At 43.6% G+C, this 20,000-nt stretch overlaps 1 protein-coding gene across 2 annotated transcripts in view; it reads right to left on the bottom strand.

The window, feature by feature from the left end:
• The window catches only part of ROS1 (ROS proto-oncogene 1, receptor tyrosine kinase), a 493,170-nt gene that overhangs the window by 326,739 nt on the left and 146,431 nt on the right, over window positions 1-20,000 (bottom strand). For both annotated transcript variants that reach the window (XM_073575944.1, XM_073575945.1), the window contains exons 11-13: window positions 17,261-17,467; window positions 16,939-17,049; window positions 7,634-7,815 (exon numbers count right to left, since the gene is read on the bottom strand). In XM_073575944.1, coding sequence (XP_073432045.1) covers window positions 7,634-7,815; window positions 16,939-17,049; window positions 17,261-17,467 — 500 coding nt within the window. The remainder of the gene's footprint in view (window positions 1-7,633; window positions 7,816-16,938; window positions 17,050-17,260; window positions 17,468-20,000) is intronic.

Here is a 20,000-nt window from a genome sequence, read left to right as displayed (position 1 = left end):
ATGGGTTCTTGTTTCTGGGTCTGCCGGAAGAGTTGAGGGAAGCGAGTACAACCCGGCGTAGTAGTCCCTGAAGGCATCTGCATGTCCCTGGGGGTCGTATGTCAGATGTCCTCGTGCATCCCTGATAACCAAGGGTGTGGATTGCGCCTTTCGGTCCCTAAGTTGTGCTGCGAGAAGGGAGTGGGCCCTATTACCCCTCTCGTAGTATCGCTGTTTAGTAAATGCCATCATTTTCTCCACCTTCCCGATCGCCAGATCCTTCAGCTTACCCCTTACAGTTACGATGGATTTTAATTTAGCAATGGAGGGTTTAGTGAGTATGTCTCGCTCTAGTGTTGCAAGCTGACTGGTGAGCTCCCGGTGTTGTCCCTCCGTGTCTCTTTTCAGATGGGATGCCAATGAAATGCAGTTACCCCTCATGACAGATTTGTGTGCCTCCCATAGGACAGACTGGGAGGAGACAGATCCCTTATTTAGTTGAAAGTAGTCCTCTAATTGGCCTTGTAGTTTAGTTTGGTACATCGGGACCTTTAGGAGATGATCATTAAGTCTCCAATGGCATACCCTCCTGGTTGGGGTAGAGTCACAAACATCCAACAACACAGGGGCGTGGTCGGACCAGGTAATCTGGCCAATCTCGGAATTCCCAGTGATGCGCATTGCCAGAAGGTTCCCCAGGAAGGTGTCGATACGCGTATGTGTGGAATGTGGGCGCGAATAGAATGTATATTGTCGGGAGGTGGGGTTTGTCACTCGCCATAAGTCAAAAAGGGCATGCTTGTGAATCAGAGCACGAAAGGCTTTTGCTTGCCTGGCTATGTGCGCTCCCGTCTGCCGGCCACTCAGCGAGTATCTATCCCTGACCTCTGAGAACGGGACATTAAAATCGCGACCAATAAACAATGTGGAAGGGAGCTCCCGAGTAACCTTATTTAGGACCCGCTCAAGAAAGGGTATTTGACCTACGTTTGGGGCGTATATGTTGCATAGAACAATTGGGGCTCCTCTCAGTTGTCCGGTCAGAATGATGTATCGACCCTTGGGATCTTTAATAGTCTTAGTGATTTAAATTGGGCAACCATTGGCTATGAGGATAGCCACTCCTGCTCTTTTTTTATCACACGGAGCCGTGTATGCTGTGGGAAATTTACCCCGTGCAAAGTGAAATGAGCCTGTGTCGTCGTGGTGGGTTTCCTGTATAAACGCCACATCTGCCTTTGAGGTCTTTAACTCCTGTAGGGCTAATCGCCGCTTAACATTGGAGTTAAGCCCTTTAACATTTATAGTTATTATACGAATCATGGTTGTGTTTGTAGGTGTTTAGTTGAGAATGGGCTTTGATCTTACCCCGCTTCTGTAGATATATTTTTCTTATCCCCGCATGGTGGGTCTCCGCCAGACTGCTCCTCGTCGTCGCCGATACATCAGCATGCATCGTGTAAATCAAATAAAGAAAAGTCACATTAGGAAAACACATTGGGAAAGGAGGGGAACAACAAATAACATTTAGAACCATCACAGATGAGTATGTCAGCAACGGCAATGAGTTATCGGAATCAGTCTTTCCGGTCTTCAAAAAGTTAAGAAGAACTGTGGTCGAGTGTCTATAATTAACGTGTGAATAACAATAGAGTTGCTCCCGCTAGAGCCGTGGGTGCTCTAGGAGTCGGATTCACTCGTAGGGGTCTGCGAATTCGGCTGTATAACAGAGCCTCCGCTTCCAAACTAGGATCTTTGAACAAAGATGTATATAAAAAAGAAAAAGGAATATACAACTAGCTTTATGCATGTCTGCTCCCCGCAGTCATCTTTAGCAAGTAATGAACAGTATGGCCAACAAGGATTGCTCAATATTTTCAGTGTGGCTGCGCCTTGTGTCTCACTTCTTATGGGCTGCTCGGCCTCCCCCTGCTCCACTGGAACCCGGGGATGTAGGGGAGCGCTGCCTTTTAGAGGATACCCGGTGCCAGACCTCCGGAGGGGGTGGCGGTGGGGGAACCAGCCCCCAGTTGGACAACTTCGGCACAGGAATCTCCAGAATTTCGCAGAACTGGGGAAGGTCAGATGCTTCTCTAATCGTGGCTGTATGACCGTTTTTCCTGGCCGAGAGGCTAAAGGGGAATCCCCATCTATAGAGAATCTGGTGTTCCCTCAGAGTGTCCAGGAGAGGTTTGAGCATCTTCCTCTTTTGTAAGGTCACCCAGGAGAGGTCTGCCAATAATTGGAGAGAATGACTTTCATGTTCTATATTACGTAGCTTCCGTGCCTGCTGCATGATCTCCTCCTTAAGCTTATAGTCAGTGACACAGCAGATGACATCTCTCGGTGTTTGGGAGGAATTTTTTGGCCGGAGGGCTCTGTGAGCTCTATCTAGGTTTATTTTGTGAGATGGCGGAGCCTTCAGAATTTTGTTGAATATATTTTGTAAAATTATGAATAGGTTTTCCTCTCCGTCATGTTCAGGCAGGCCTCTGACTCTTATATTATGACGCCGTCCCCTGTTGTCTAAATCCTCAAGATGGCGCTGGTACTCACGGAGGGTGTCATGTTGTTCTTTCATGGTAGCTTGCAGGTTAGCCACATATTTCCTTGTCTCATCATGGTCATTCTCCAGAGCTTCCACTCTGTGGGCCATATGTTGGATGCCCTTTCTGACAGCCGAGATTTCTGCTCTGCAGACATCTTTGATTTCCTGTACCATGGATTGTAAGTCTTCTTTTGTGGACAAGTGTGCCATATATAGCCTCCAGTCCCTCAGGGATATACTCTGTGAGTCTTCATCTGGTAGGAGAGGGGTATCTGGGGTGCCGGAGAGAAAGGCGACCGGGTGTGCATATCTGGACACAGAGGGGGTGGCAGACAGACAGAAATCTTCTGCAGGTCCCTGTGTTTGTGAGGGGTCACAGTGTCTTCCCCTGGCTGCAGTATTTTGGGGCACTGGGGACTGCATAGCCCCCTGCTGTACTGGTTGCTGTAATGCCTGCGTGCCTGCCAAAGTTTCCATGCTTTCTCCCTCCATGTGTTCGGCCCCCCCCTCTGCTCCACTGCATGGCACCGGGAGCCGCATTCCCCCACAATGCCCCCCCCCCTCCCCCCCTCCGTTCGGCGTTTTCTGCCCCTTATGTGGAGAAATGGGGCTTTGCTGGGCCCGGTAACCCTCCAGCTGCAGCGGCGCAGCGTCGCCTCCCTGCGCTTCCCGCCTCGCCGCCGCCATGTTACCCGAGCGCGCCCTCTCTGTGGAGGAATGAAGGAACGCGTCCAGAGGTCCCAGCTGAGGGGTGTGCTGTGAGGAGGGTATCGATCGGTCCGGCGGCTTCTGCTGGTGCTTTTTAACCATATCTTGGACGCCACCGGTGAGTCTGTGAACTGTTACGGCCGTTTTTGTAGCTGTCGCTGCGGGGAGTTCTCTGCCACACGTCCTACTCCATCAACATCCGGCTCCGCCCCCAGAGCGGGTGTTTCTGAAAGCAGGGATAACAAATATATGCATTTTTTTAAAACTTGTTTTATTTTGAATGGGACAAAAGGGGGGAGATTTGAACTTTTTATTGTTTTAAGATTTTTAAAAACTTTTTTTACCCTTTTTACATGCTTCAATAGTCTCCTTAGGAGACTTGAAGATAAGATCTTCTGATCGTTTCTCCTAGACATTGCAAGGCTACAGTGTTGTTATGTGTAGCAGAAGTGATCATCTGCTATGAGCTCTGGCTACGGAAAGCTACTTAAAGCAGATCAGCAATGACAACAACGGTGGTCTCCTGCTGACCCCGGGTTGTCATGCCAACCCATGGTGCCCCGCAATCATGTGACAGGGGCGCCGTTGGGCCGTGCAAGTGATGCGCTTACGATTCGATCAGTTTAAATGCCGCTGTCAGAGATTGACAGCGGCATTTAATATTTTAACAGCAGCCAGTGGATCAACTGTCATGTGCTGGAAAAGATGCGGGCTCAGCACCGGAACCCGTATCAAAGAAAGAGACATGACATATGATGTATATATATGTCAAATGTCATGAAAAGGTAATGGGAGTTACGACAGCAGTGTAGTAATTCCAGCTACAATGTTGGCATTACTCCAGAGTTGCATAAATATTGTAGATCGCTATGCTGTTTCCGTAGTTCCCATTTATTTCTAAGTGAGATTTCCACATACATGTATAAGATAGTGGACTCACAGGCAAAGGCCCAACTGGAGAGTGACTAATGCCCTAGTGACATTACACTCACAGAGAAAAGCCTAAGGCCGGGGTCAGACTTGCGAGAAACTCGCACGAGTCTTGCACGTCAATACTACATACAATACATTCATACAATACATACATAGACATACAGTACATATAACATAGAGTAACATACTTACCAATACTTGTCACATTGTTCCCCGAAGCCATTGTCTTTTACGGAATAAATATTAACATAACAAACCACAAAAATACTCACCCACGATCCGAAGCAGTCCACGAGTGTGTCCCACGACGATCTTGGGTAGAGAACTGCAGCATCAGCTGTTGCTGCCGTTCTCTACGGGCTGCAGGAATCCAATGACGGAAGGTAGGTATCCTTCCGCACTGTATTCCTCCGCCACTTAAAAAAAAAAAAAGTCCCTAGTCTCACTTTATGCCATTGCTGCGTGGGAATTTCCCACACAGCAATGGCATAAAGTGAGACTAGGGACTTTTTTTTTTTTAAGTGGCGGAGGAATACAGTGCGGAAGGATACCTACCTTCCGTCATTGGATTCCTGCAGCCCGTAGAGAACGGCAGCAACAGCTGATGCTGCAGTTCTCTACCCAAGATCGTCGTGGGACACACTCGTGGACTGCTTCGGATCGTGGGTGAGTATTTTTGTGGTTTGTTATGTTAATATTTATTCCGTAAAAGACAATGGCTTCGGGGAACAATGTGACAAGTATTGGTAAGTATGTTACTCTATGTTATATGTACTGTATGTCTATGTATGTATTGTATGAATGTATTGTATGTAGTATGTATGTAGTATATATGTGGTATGTATGTAGCATGTAGTATGTATGTAGTATGTATGTAGCATGCATGTAGCATGCAGTATGTATGTAGCATGCATGTAGTATATATGTAGCATGTATGTAGCATGTAGTATGTATGTAGTATGTATGTAGCATGCATGTAGCATGCAGTATGTATGTAGCATGCATGTAGTATATATGTAGTATGTATGTAGCATGTAGTATGTATGTAGCATGCATGTAGTATATATGTAGTATGTATGTAGCATGTAGTATGTATGTAGCATGCATGTAGTATGTAGCATGCATGTAGTATGTATGTAGTATGTATGTAGTATATATGTAGTATGTATGTAGCATGTAGTATGTATGTAGCATGCATGTAGTATATATGTAGTATGTATGTAGCATGTAGTATATATGTAGTATGCATGTTGCATGCATGTAGTATATATGTAGTATGTATGTTGCATGTAGTATGTATGTAGTATGTATGTTGCATGTAGTATATATGTAGTATGAATGTAGCATGTATGTAGTATGTAGTATGAATGTAGCATGTATGTAGTATGCATGTTGTATGTATGTAGCATGTAATTTTTTTTTTTTTTTTTTTTTACATTCAACACATTAGCCGGATGATGGGACTACTACTGTCCCATCATTGGCTAATGTGTCAATCACTGTCATGGTAGCAGGCATCGCCCGATGGGACTTGTAGTCCCATCGGACGATGCCTGCACAGACCCCCGAAGCCTGCACAGCCCCCCGGCAGGCCGGCACAGCCCCCCGGAGCCTGCACAGCCCCCCAGCAGGCCGGCACAGCCCCCCGGCGGGCCGGCACAGCCCACCGGAGCCTGCACAGCCCCCCTGGCAGGCCGGCACAGCCCCACGGCAGGCCGGCACAGACCACCGGAGCCTGCACAGACCCCCTGGCAGGCCGGCACAGCCCCCCGAAAGGCCCGTACAGACCCCAGAGAGGCTGTACAAGGGAAAAACAGGATTTTTCTTATTCCGATACTGGAAGTCCCATAGACTTGAATGGGACTTCCGGTATCGGAATCGGCGATACCGATACTTTTTTTTAAGATCGGCCGATCCATTCCGATCCGATACTTTGAAGTATCGGACGGTATCGCTCAACTCTAGTGGTAATGTAATGTCAGGCCGTAGAGCTATATAATAAATAATAATAAATAAAAAAATATAATAAAACAGTACAAAATAAATACATAATAGTTATAGTATAGTCCAGTAAGTATGAAAATTTACTGACTTTCAAGTAAAGATGTTAAAAAAAATCACAAAACTATAATAATCTTCAAAATAATAAACATACAGATTTAGTATTTCAAAAATCAGTGCTTAAAAAGTTACTGTAAAGACGTGACCAATAGAATGCAAAAATAAAAGATTCATTACAGCACTACCATGAACATGAACCACTGACCACCCATCTTTCCAAAGTAGGTTTTAACTAGAGGTAAAAAAAAATGCTAACTAAATGCCCCACATTTTTTTACCTGTGCAGCGATAGTGGCGTCTATGTATTTTTGGGGGCTCGTGCACACGACTGTAAAAATCGAATGAGTCATTTTGATGAATATCACTCATCCTCATGTTATTTGATGAGGTTGTGCACATGTCCGATTTGTTTTTTCCTCTGACCAAGTGGTCAGAGGAGTAAAATTGCTAAATTTGCCTCTGAATTGGATGGCAGTCACCCATTCATTTCTATGGGTCCATGGAAAACATTGGACCGCACTCAGATAACATCCAATTTTCCTAGAAAGACTGAAAGGAGAAGATTTTTTCTACTTTAATTCTCCACATCCGTGAAAATCGGATGACTGTCTGAGCAGATGATTAGCATAATCAGAATCATTTTCTCGGATGAGAGAAAATCGGTCATATGAGCCTAGCCTTAAAAGCAGAGTGCCATTACATTGTGGTTGTATATATTTTACCCTGAAATGGACATTGTCCTCAAAGGCTTATCCAGGGCCGGCCCGAGAGATTACGGCACCCTAGGCGAAACTATTTTGTTGCGCCCCTACTCTTCTTTACAGTAGATGAAAACTTACGTATTTTTTTCTCTCGGGCGCCCCCTTAGTGTAGTGTGTGCTAAGTGTGCATTTTTGGTTGCCTGCTTTGCTTTGCCAACATTTGAAAACTTAGGAGCAAAATAAACGCGCGGGATCAAACACCTGTCAGCAAACGATGCAAACGACTCACGTCCGTAGTTTAGTGCCTCCTTTCCGTGCGTAAATTGAAGCTCAATGGTTTTTCTTTTAAATTTATGGTAAAAAAATTTATGTACACTTTTCTTTCCATCCCTAAAACTTTTTGCCTTTTGAAAAGATTTTTTATAATTTTTTCTATTTTTTCTCTGGCGCCCCCTTTGGGTCAGCGCCCTAGGCAGCCGCCTAGTTCGCCTATACGTTCGGGCCGGCCCTGGGCTTATCACATGAAGATTACTCCTATTTTTATATGCTCCTCATTATACAACCACTTCAAAGCATTCTAAGCAAAATTTCCAGATTCACTGTACATCTATATGAGACTTGTATATGTGTGCAAATGTTACTGAAAGTTTAGTAAAAATAACATATTCAGATTCCCTTCAAAACATGACATCTTATCTCATACCTTAGGGTTCATCTTGTCAGCCCAGTAGATGAATTGTCCAACCCAATCATATGCAAGAGGACCAGCTCGTCTTATCTCAGGTACATACAGGGCTGAATCGTCAATTGTGTCACTTCTCTTCCAAAGATGCACATGACCTGTTTCATTGCTCCAGTAGATGGTGCCATTGTACCAATCTAGATCTGCAATCAGAATATCACAGAACCATAAACCTAAAGCTCCAGATGATACAGAATTCCTTCCTAAACTGAATTACAGAAGAAGCAACTATGGTTGGCGGTATGTATCAAAGAGCCTTCCATACGTATTATACTAAACTATTATTTAGATTTAAAATACTAAAGAACATTAAGAAAAACACAACAACAAATACAGGTCCTTTAAATATAAGTGGTTACCATTTGACCAGTAATGGAATAAATCCTGTAAAAGCCCCTAAGCTGTTGAAATCTGTGGGTCCCTCCAGGAATTATTTCCTAAATTTCCTAATACATTTTTTAAAAAAAATTGTGATACACCAATTACCGTACATTTTATTAAACAAAACAAAAATTATGTTAATCAAAATTTATTGTAAACCACTAAAGGAAATTACTAATATCATCCCCGGGCATAGGCCTGTTTATGCTCGTCCCTGTCGTCCGAAAGCTTCTACTCGTGAATGTTGTATGATAATCTAGAGTTGGCGAGAACTTGCAGCCACTTACCTCTTCCCCACTCCCACTCAAATCTGGCCATGCTCGATCACATAGATACCGCTCCTCTAATGCTCATGAATTTTTGAATAAACCTGCCAACATTATTTCACTGCATCTTGCTATAATGTTCACATTGGGGCTCAGTTGCTCCACCTGGCCTCCAATGTCAGCTGTCTGGGCCGACACACTGATTGCAAATTTCTTTAAGTATGAAATCAATTTTATTTTTTAACCATTATGCGAAGCCCCCAAAAGACATGGAGCCCATACTACATGCGGCTACTATTATGTTTAACCCCTTAACCCCCAAGGGTGGTTTGCACGTTCATAACCGGGCCAATTTTTACAATTCTGACCGCTGTCCCTTTATGAGGTAATAACTCTGAAACGCTTCCATGGATCCCAGTGATTCTAACACTGTTTTCTCGAGACATATTGTACTTCATGATAGTGGTAAAATTTCGTTCAAATAACTTGTGTTTACTTGTGAAAAAAACAGAAATTTGGCGAAAATTTTGAAAATTTCGCCATTTTCCAAATTTGAATTTTTAGGCCCTTAAATCACAGAGATATTGCACCCAAAAAACTTAATAAATAACATTTCACATATTTTTTAAGGAAGTTATAAGGGTTAAAAGTTGACCAGCGATTTCTCATTTTTGCAACACCATTTTATTTTTACGGACCACATCACATTTGAAGTCACTTTGAGGGGTCTATGTGACAGAAAATACCAAAAAGTGACACCATTCTAAAAACTGCACCCCTCAAGGTGCTCAAAACCATATTTAAGAAGTTTATTAACCCTTCAGGTGCTTCATAGGAATTTTTTGAATGTTTAAAAAAATGAACATTTAACTTTTTTTCACAAAAAAATTACTTCAGGTCCAATTTTTTTTATTTTACCAAGGGTAACAGAGGAAATTGGACTGCAAAAGTTATTGTGCAATTTCTCCTGAGTACGCTGATACCTGATATGTGGGGGGGAACCACTGTTTCGGCGCATGGCAGAGTTCAGAAGGGAAGGAGCGCCGTTTGACTTTTTCAACGCAAAATTGGCTGGAATTTAGATCGGATGCCATGTTACGTTTGGAGAGCCCCTGATGTACCTAAACAGTGGAAACCCCCCACAAGTAACCCCATTTTGGAAACTAGACCCCCCAAGGAACTTATCCAGATATGTGGTGAGAACTTTGAACTCACAAGGGCTTCACAGAAGTTTATAACGTACAGCCGTACAATTAAAAAATCATATTTTTTCCACAAAAAATGATCTTTTCACCCCCAATTTTTATTTTCCCAAGGGTAACAGGACCCTAAAGGTTATTGTGCAATTTGTCCTGAGTACACTGATACCCCATATGTGGGGGTAAACCACTATTTGGGCGCATGACAGAGCTCGGAAGGGAAGCAGCGCCATTTGACTTTTTGGCTGAAATTCAGATCGGACACCATGTCGCGTTTGTCAAGCCCCTCATGTACCAAAACAGTGGAAACCCCCCACAAATGACACCATTTTGGAAACTGGACCCCCCTCAAGGAACTTATCTAGATGTGTGGTGAGAACTTTGAACCCCAAGGGCTTCACAGAAGTTTAAAACGTACAGCCATACAATTAAAAAATCATTTTTTCCACAAAAATTATCTTTTCACCCTCAATTTTTATTTTTACAAGGGCAACAGGACCCCAAAAGTTATTGTGCAATTTGTCCTGAGTACGCTGATACCCCATATGTGGGGGTAAACCACTAATTGGGCGCATGGCAGAGCTCGGAAGGGAAGCAGCGCCTTTTGACTTTTTTGGCTGGAATTGGGATTGGACGCCATGCCGCATTTGGAGAGCCCCTGATGTGCCTAAACAGTGGAAACCCCCCACAAATGACATCATTTTGGAAACTAGACCCCCCCAAGGAACTTATCTAGATGTGTGGTGAGCGCTTTGAACCCCCCAAGGGCTTCACAGAAGTTTATAACGCCCCGGGCGTGAAAATAAAATAATTATATTTTTTTCCTCAAAAATGATCTTTAGTCCCCAATTTTTTATTTTCCTAAGCATAACAGGAGAAATTGGACCACAAAAGTTGTTTTGCCATTTGTCCTGAGTACGCTGATACCCCATATGTGGGAGAAAACTACTGTATGGGCACACGACGGGGCTCGGAAGAGAAGAAGTGACGTTTTGAAATGCAGACTTTGATGGAATGGTCTGCGAGTGTCATGTTGCCTTTGGAGAGCCCCTGATGTATCTAAACAGTGGAAACCCCCACAAGTGACCCCATTTTGGAAACTAGACCCCCCCACAGAACTTATCTAGATGTGTGGTGAGCACTTTGAACCCCCCAGTGCTTCACAGAAGTTTATAACGCCCGGGCGTGGAAATAAAAAAATCATATTTTTTTCCACAAAAATGATATTTTTGCCCCCAATTTTTTATTTTCCTAAGGGTAACAGGAGAAATTGGACCCCAAAAGTTGTTTTGCAATTTGTCCTGAGTAGGCTGATACCCCATATGAGGAGGTAAAACAATGTTTGGGCACATGGCAGAGCTTGGAAGGGAAGGAGCACCATTTGAATTTTTCAACGCAGAATTGGCTGGAATTGAGATCAGACGCCATGTTGCGTTTGGAGAGCACCTGATGTGCTCAAACAGTGGAAACTTCCCAATTCTAACTCCAACCCTAACCCCAACACACCCCTAACCCTAATCTCAGCCCTAACCCTAACCCTAGCTCTAACCCTAGCCCTAACCCTAGCACTAACCCTAATGGGTTGGCAGCTGTCATACACTAAAAGACGCCTTTTATTGTAAAAATATTTTTTGTATCACCACATTTTGAGAGCTATAATTTTTCCGTATTTTGACCCAACGAGTCATGTGAGGACTTATTTTTGCGGGACAAGTTGTCATTTTTATTGGTACCATTTTTGAGCACGTGACATTTTTTGATCGCTTTTTATTCCGATTTTTTGGACGCAGAATGAACAAAAACCAGCATTTCAAGAATTTCTTTAGGGGGGTGCGTTTACACCGTTCAGCATGTGGTAAAATTGATAAGGCGATTTTATTATTCAGGTCAGTAGGATTACAGCGATACCTCATTTATGTCGTTTTTTATGTTTTGGCGCTTTTATGCAATGGAAACAATTTTATATAAAAAATAATTATTTTTGCATCGCTTTATTCTGCGAGCTATAACTATTTTATTTTTTCGCTGATGACACTGTATCATAGCTCATTTTTTGCGGGACAAGATGATGTTTTCAGCGGTACCACGGTTATTTATATCCGTCTTTTTGATCGCGCATTATTGCACTTTTTGTTCGGCGGTATGATAATAAAGCATTATTTTTTGCATTGTTTTTTATTTTTATTTTTAAGGGGTTCGCTAAGGGGGTTAACTAATGGGACAGTTTTATAGGGCGGGTCGTTACGGACGCGGCGATACCAAATATGTGTACTTTTATTTATTTTTTTTTTGTTTCCAAGAAATGAATTTATTATGGAATATTTTTTTAATTTATTTATTTAGCGATTTTTTATAAATTATTTTTACACTTTTTTTTAACTTTATTATGTTGTCCCAGGGGGGACATCACTGTCATGTGACAGATTGCTGATCTGTCACATCACAGGCAGTGCAGAAGGCTTCCTCGTGCCTGCGCTTTGCAGGCATGAGGAAGCCGGCTTCCTGCAGGCCCCGAAGGTCCCCGCAACCATTTTGGATCTGGGGACCTGCAGGGAAGGAGGCCCCCAGAGCAGCGCTGCACATCGCGCTGCTCTGGGGGGCTCAGGGAAGCATGGAGGGAGCCCCGTCCCTGCTGATGCTTCTCTAAACCCCCGGTACACTGTAATCGTGTTTGATCGCAGTGTGCCAGAGGTTAACGTGTCGGGGGCGGTCCGTGACCGCCCCTGACACATAGTGCCGGGTGTCAGCTGTGATAATCAGCTGACACCCGGCCGTGAGGTGAGCGCCGCTGATCGCTATGACGTACTATCCCGTCCCTGGGAATTAAGTCCCAGGGCACATGGATGGGATAGTACGTCATATGGCAGAAAGGGGATAAAGGGGTTGTCTGCAGTCACAATGTGCGACTGCAGACTTGTGGATTCCCCCAGCATACACACTATGTACATTGCAAGGATTTGCTGTTCTCTGCCCCAGGAACAGTCGTCAGGTATGCAATATGCATACTCCCAGACAGAATCCATCTAGTGTGTGTGACTATGCTCACAAGACGGCTGCGCCTACTATACGGGGCACAGCCTCGCTCCATACACTTATATTGAGCGAGGCCACACCCACTAGATGGGTTCTGCCCTGGAGGATGCATATTGCATACCTGATCGCCATTCCCGGGCAGGGAAAGGTGTATCCCCGCAGTTCACAGTGCGTGTGTAAGGGGTGTACTGAGACCACGGGATGCTGCACTCTCTTTCCTCATGTTAATATTACCTTGTTCGTATCATTGTATATATTATGTACTGTACCTGATGCTGCTATATATATGTATATATATATATATATATTGTGTAGATCGGGAAAGTGCAGTTATAGGGTTAGCCACTAGAGGGGGCATAGTAGGATAGGAATAGGAGTTTAGTATAACAAATAGTTAACATAGGCGGGGCCTACTGTGGGTAAGATGGAAGTATTTCCTGAAGATAGTTAGTAGGGCCAGGGAGCCCAGACTGTCCTGAAGGGCTTTAGAGCCAGGGACAATGCAGTGGACCCAATAACGTTTGAAGCTAGGAGCCCAGTCGTCCACAGCTGGGGAACTGAAGGACACAGCAACAGTGGAATGCAGGGCAGAACCAAGATGTGGCAGCTTACTACGTGGGTAGATACCCTTTTTTCTGTGGCGAAATGGACAGGGGAACTCCTGAAAGTAGTTTAGCTGGACAGAAGGAACGCTGCAGTACCAGACAAAACGGTATGACCCGGGAGCATTCTAGAAGAAGTAGGCAAAAGCACAGGATTAGCCAAGGATGTGTACAGTGATGTTCCTTGTGAAGTTGCTGTAACTGAGCTGGACATACTGCGAAAGGATTCGAGTAAAGTTGCCTGTTACAAGTTGAAACTAGACTCTGTCTCTCCTTGTATGAAGTCCATAAGAGTGATCCCACAACAGATCAGATGGCACCGAAGGCGTAAAAGAAGGTATGCTGCAAAGGGGACATTGTATGCATGTGTCAGGAGACCAGGGCGTGATTGAGCAATATATGTCAGCCACGACTACGGCCCTGGCTCCCCTCACACGTGTGCTGTGGGGATTCAAAAGTCTGCAGTCGCACAGATGGAGGGAGGTTTAATGAGTTGCCGTAATTCTTATCCCACTAAAACTGAGATGCAAATTCATAAAAATTCTGCTTCAGTCTATACATGGAGCAATCCCATGTGAGAGAGTGTGTTGAAGATTAAAAATTAGAAATTAGAATTATAGCTGAAGTTTACACCATGCTATCTGTATTAGTAAAAAAGCTCCAAGATCGCGGTATGCCGACCGGTCAGGCTGATCCAGGCTATCCACTAACTGCCCAATGCCATATGCTTTAGTGACATCACCAGCTGTGTGCTTTCCAAAATAAATAAATAAAATAAAATATTAGGTGTCTGGGGAAGCAGATAATCAGAAGAATGTGCAAACTGCAAGACACATTGAATGTAAAAGTATGTCTGGAACAAACATGCTCTTCTACTAAATCAGGTACACTTTTCGTGTACTTTAAGTGCATTAAAAGTTATGAGCACAAAGGCTGGTTTCACACTTTCATTGAGGAGCGCTATGGATGGCAGCCTACTTCCTCCTTTCCTCCTCCTTTCTTCCTCCGTGAAGCTCCACCGATGCTCCGCCTACTGCCGCATGCATCCTGCATTTCCCTGCATACCTATCTTTAACATTGGGTACACATGGACATGTGAATGTATGCTGATGCATCCGCATGCGTCGTTTTGACTCGTCCGCCAACCTCAACAAAATGCAACATGTTGCATTTGGCGCAGTTTGGTGCAGCGTCAAAACGGCGCATGCAGATGAGTCAGCATACATCTGCATGTCCCTGTGTACCCAATGTTAAAGATAGGTATGCAGGATGCATGCAGATGTAGGCGGAGCTGAACGGAAGAGGTGCGGCTGTGGGCGGAGCATAGGCAGTGCTTCACATAGGAAGAAAGAAGGAAGTAGGCTGCCATCCGCAGCGCTCCTCAACGCAAGTGTGAAACCAACCTAAGTGAGTGGTTTATATGTAATTATGTAATGTCATGATCCAGGCTAGGTTTTGTATCCTGTCTCTCTTTCCCGGTCTGATCATGTCAAGGTTTAACTTTTCTCTGTCTCGTTCTGGCGTCAGATCGGCTATTTCTCTCCACTGCATCCTGCAGGCGGTGTCAACTATAGTTTCTGCCTAAGGCGTGTGTAGCTGATTCTGCGTACCCTGCTTCGTTCTGCTGCTTTTGTTGACTGCACCCATGTCTGTTTATTCCCCTCTTCCTGGCCTGACTCTGTGTTCCCCTTTTGTGTTTCGATCCCCTGGTACTTGACTTGGCTTAGACTCTGACCTGCTACTTTGTCTCTTGTCTTTGGCATATCTGCTCCTGAACGGTATTGATCCATTTGGCTTGTTTCTGACTCTGTGCTGGTTTATTCCTTTGGTACTGCGCTAGAGACTAATATCGACCCCGATTGTTTTACTATTCCGCTGCCACCTGGTGGTGGCCTCGCTTCTGCGCTGCAGGTCTGCTCCTGCTGTGTGCAGTCCTCCCTCCACTCTACTGCCATCTAGTGGAGCTGCATCTACCTGCATAGCATCAGCATGACATGTAAATTACATATTATGTACGATTTTATAGCTAGTTTACATGTGGATGACTCATGTGTATTTTGCTACCAATGACATAAATGTGTTTTAACTACCGTATATACTGTGAAATGTAGTATTGCAATAAGATAGGAACAGTGTAAAGTTAGGAGGTTAGGACCTGAGTGTAGGGATAAGACAAAGTGATAAGGTATAGTTAGGCATGGGAAAGTGCAGTGGAGGGCCCAATAGGATCAGGAAATGGATAAGTATAGAAAATTAATAGTTAATTCAGATAGGAATGGACCCAGTTTGGGAGTGGCATGGATAAATATAAAGGGAAGCATTTCCTGGTTGTAGATAGAGTTGTAGACAGTGGTAATCGAATCAGATAAGAGAGTTTGGAGCTGAAGTTCAGGGCTAGAAGGCTGAAGAGCACGTGAGATACAAACTGTGGGAGCAGCATGAGAACGGCAGCAGCAAATCTTGATGGTTCATCTTGTAATGTCTGAGGATAATGGCCTGAACTAGGTATGGAGGAGCTTGCCTTGCTTTCTTCCCCTAAGGAAGAGCTGGGCAGGGATTTACAAATGGAAATGGTTCAGAATTCTAGGAAGCTGTGGAGCCAGGAGACACATCCCACAGGCAAAAGGTTTCAACAAAGAGAGGGATAGCGCAGGTGCAAAGAACTGTTACCACCTTAACGTATTGTGCTGTATCCGTGACTAAAAATGAACTTAATCTGCTGAGCATAATTGAACAGTTTTAAAAGGACAAAGTGTCTTCTCCATCTGGATCTGGAATCGTGGAGCTAGCGGGGTCCTCTGGACAAAATGTGAGTGTCATCCAATTCACACCGAGCACACAACAGATGGGACACTATTCACTTGTGGGGTGCCAGTGTCTGGGAACACAGCAGCCCCTCACCCTGTGCACCCTACATGAACACCAAGTAGTGTAAAACTATTAAAAGTATATGTGATAATGCTACGATGGATGGTTTTTTAACAGCCTGTAAATAATACATTGTTTGCTTTTTGTTGTTGTTTTTTTATAAGATAGTTAAAGGGTTATTCCCTCTTTTTATAGATGGTTTTTGTCGGATATTGCTTGTAAAAACATATACTTTTGCAATTTACTGCTTATTCAAAGTTTGAGCTAGTTTTGAGATATTAACAGTATTTTAGTTTACAGCTCTTCAGCTAGGAAACCATCCAGCCCTGCTGTCTAGCTTGTAAGCATTGTGCTAAAGCTAGACGGGATTAGGAGGTGACAGTGCGCTCCAGCGATCATCACCAGCTGTAAAACAGTGCTTACAGGCTCAATGGAAAAGAGCTTGAACACTGCATATGTTTTGTCTAGCAGCAGTGGTCGGTCTCCAAGGCAATGAGCTGTAAAAAAAAAAAAAGTATTAGTATCTAAAAAACGGATGATAATTTAATAAGCGGTAAATTGCAAAATTGTTTGCATTTACAAGCAATATCCAACATTATCCACTGATGAAGATCAGATTAATGTTTTAATGTTTAGACAACTCTCTCATAAGTGTAAAGGTCATTGACAATGCTATCTTAAATGGAAGTGTAAAAACTGTATGCACCTTTTAATGTTGTCTCTGTGCTTTTCAGTCAAAAACATTGTCTGAATTTACATTGATTGTGCAACCACTGCAGAGGATATAGTTTTCTGATCCTCACCTTCTAGATCAAAATTAGCCGAAAAGTTATTCTGATTCACTTCCCACTAAACTATGTCTGTTTGAATATTGTTTTAAAATTTTATTAGATTGAACAAATAAAAAAAATCTTTACCTGTAACATGTTTGATATTATCCAAGATCAGCTTCCCAGGACCAAACTGGTCTAGAGGTTGCTTCCATATTCCAGTTAAGCCCACTGCTATGATATAAGGGTCTTCCTCAGCTGAAACAAAAGTTGATTACTAAATATGGCAAAGCAAAAAACGCAATACAGTTGTGATGATTCACAGAGTAGATGAGCAAAAATCTGTTACATGTGAATGGAACTCTAAAAAACCCATTCAACACCTACATAGAATTGGACTTTGTCCACCTTTTCTGAATGTGGCCTTGCTACCTGTGTTTAGAATTTGGATACTATGATAATAATTCACCTGAACACAGAGTTGTTCCAGTCACAGGTTCTGTCCACCTGCTATCGCCAGCTGGTGATGATGCCTGTACAGTCACTTCATAAGGTGTAGATAAGTCCAGACCAGTCATTGTTATCTGGGTTCTACTAACATTAGAGACAATCTGATGTATTCCGTGTTCTGATAATAAGGAAATGTTATATAGCCACTTTTGCCAAGCTGTAGGACCTTTAAAACACAAAACAATATGATTTTACCACAATATTTAAAATTTCTGGAGGAAAAATGTAATCAGGCTTAGTTTCATCCACTCCCATCTATAATTTTTATTAAATGTGTGCATGTAATGTTGTGTGAGTGTATTGATATACTCACCTACCACTGCTCTCTCCGGTGTGCAGTGTTGGTTGGATTAACTTCTCAGTGATGTCATCACAATTGCGACTTGGACAATTGCACTGTATGCTCTATGTGGAAGGCGGGACTCTGTTTTACAATATAAGTTTACATAACCGCGACGACAGATATCTACCGTCAAAGACCCATCCAACGGCCATCTTGCAAGGCCTATGTAGTCTCATTCTGACACTGCATAGACTTACACTAGAAAAGTCACATCCAGGTCACACAGAGCGCAGTGTGACCGGGAGAGTCTGCAGGGGGTGGCGTCACTGAGAAGAAGAGAAGAACAGCGCTGGTCACCAGAGAAAGTGGTGGTAGGTTAGCATATTAATCCACTCACACTACAGTACATGCACATACTGTATACAAACAGTAGAAAAAAAATAGGTGGGAGGGTTTATTTATGAAATTTTTTTTTGGTTATCAATCGAGTAATGAAATGGAATAAAGAATATTACTTCCAATATGTGTAGCTGCTGTGGTTCACCTCTCTACATTGTGTACATTTGACCACTGAGGGAGCTGAAAACAGGTATTCTAGGGGTACTAGGTGTTGGACCCACACTGATTTTATATTGAGTATTATCTAAAGCTTTATTTACACTGAAAGATTAGCCTGAATGAGCATTCTTAATGGGGTTGTCAAGTCTAAAATGAAAAGTCTGCAGGCACTCTGTGTGACTGAAGACTTTTGAATCCCCCCAGCGCAAACACTGCGCTGCAAGAATTCACCAGTTTCATGGCCTGGAACTGCGGTGATGTGTGCGACATGCATATTGCCTGGCAGAAGCTGTCAAGTGTTTTGAGACGGACACACCCACTACACGGCCATGCCAAGGAATATGCATATCACACTGTGTACTGGAGGTATTCAAAAGGGTTTGCACAGGCAATGTATGTGTATGCTTTATTAAAGATGGTGTTATGTGAACGAGTTAATCTAGTTGGTAGCGACTCGCACCGGACCAGCAAGTGCTCCGTGTCAGATGTAGTTAGCTAAAGCCACCACTGGTAGGCAAGTCCTTAAGGACTGGGATATTCTTTACCGATAAAAGGGGGACTTTACAGAGCCCGTCCCAAACTGCTGTCGCAGGGCAGCTGGTGTCTGGTAAATTGGACAATAATAGAGTCAGGATACCAGAGTAAGTACTAAGCTAGCAACTTTAAACCAAAACAAAAATCAAAAAGGAACCCAAAAACAAAAGCTAACGAAAAAGAACCAGAAAATACCACAAGAAAATGCTGAGAAGCAACCTGAACTTCACCATCATGAACTCATCCTACCATTCATTATGCAAGGGAACTTAATAACAAGTACTGCACTAGAAAGGAGCAGGCTGTAAATAGCCAGCCAGAGCCGGACTGGCCATCGGGCAATTATGGCAAATGCCAGAAGGGCCTGTCTGGTCGAGAGCTGCCTTGTTTGCTATGTTGTTAGCAGAATCTGTGTTCTCAAGACATCCATACTGTTAAGAGTTGTGAAGGAGCACAGTCGCAGACTCTGTCACTTACCCCAGCAGGCCACAGGTATAATTAGAAATATTGGTCTTGTTATAAATTTTGCTTCCCTCCATTGAGGGTAATATTAGTAATATATCCCCATCTGGTGCTTGTGGACGGGGACAGTATGGGCCTGTGTGATTTCAAATGCCAGGCCTAGTCCATACCTGTAGCCAGCCCAATACTAAAGATAAAAACCAAATGATGCATTCCTCCCAGTCATGTCCAGGGACCCACTCCCTGATCACCTGAACAGAAATGTGCACACATTCCAAATATTGGCTTACACCAGACAAGGCAGCGTCTCTCGTTGCCTGGCAACCGAGACACACAGTGTACCATGTCTCCCAGGCCGCAAAACATCTCGAAAGTGCAGCTTCCCATGTTCCCACATCACTCACAACTTCCACACACGAGAAACAACCATGTGTAGTAGCACCATCCAAGTGTGCAATAGCTCCGCCCCCAATACGGACAGACCACCATGGAAGTCTGGAAACCAGAGGAGGATGATTTCGTCCACGGCAGAAATTCCTAACAGATGGAGTGAATGCTTAGCCTAAGGTGTGGAGGAGGGTTTTTTGTCTCTCTCTTTTATATTTTGCCTAATATACAAGTCATTATACAGGAAAGAATATTTCCTAACATTTTTTCCTGTAAAATCAATTTTATCTTCGCTTTTGAATGTTTTATTGTCAGTCCATAACAGTGGCATAATACTCTGACAATATTGTTCAGTCTGAGATGTGACCAGTCATCTTCCCCATGATGATCCCATTCCGTTTGACCACTTTTTCCATCAATTTCAGCAGTATTCATGCCTCCCCCAGACCTTCTGGCAAGGTCCGCCAGAAAAATG

The sequence above is a fragment of the Dendrobates tinctorius genome, unplaced genomic scaffold (assembly GCF_039654945.1).
Source record: "Dendrobates tinctorius isolate UK_male_01 unplaced genomic scaffold, ASM3965494v1 ptg000046l, whole genome shotgun sequence".
NCBI classification, from domain to species: domain Eukaryota; kingdom Metazoa; phylum Chordata; class Amphibia; order Anura; family Dendrobatidae; genus Dendrobates; species Dendrobates tinctorius.
This window is presented reverse-complemented; position numbering and strand designations above follow the sequence as displayed.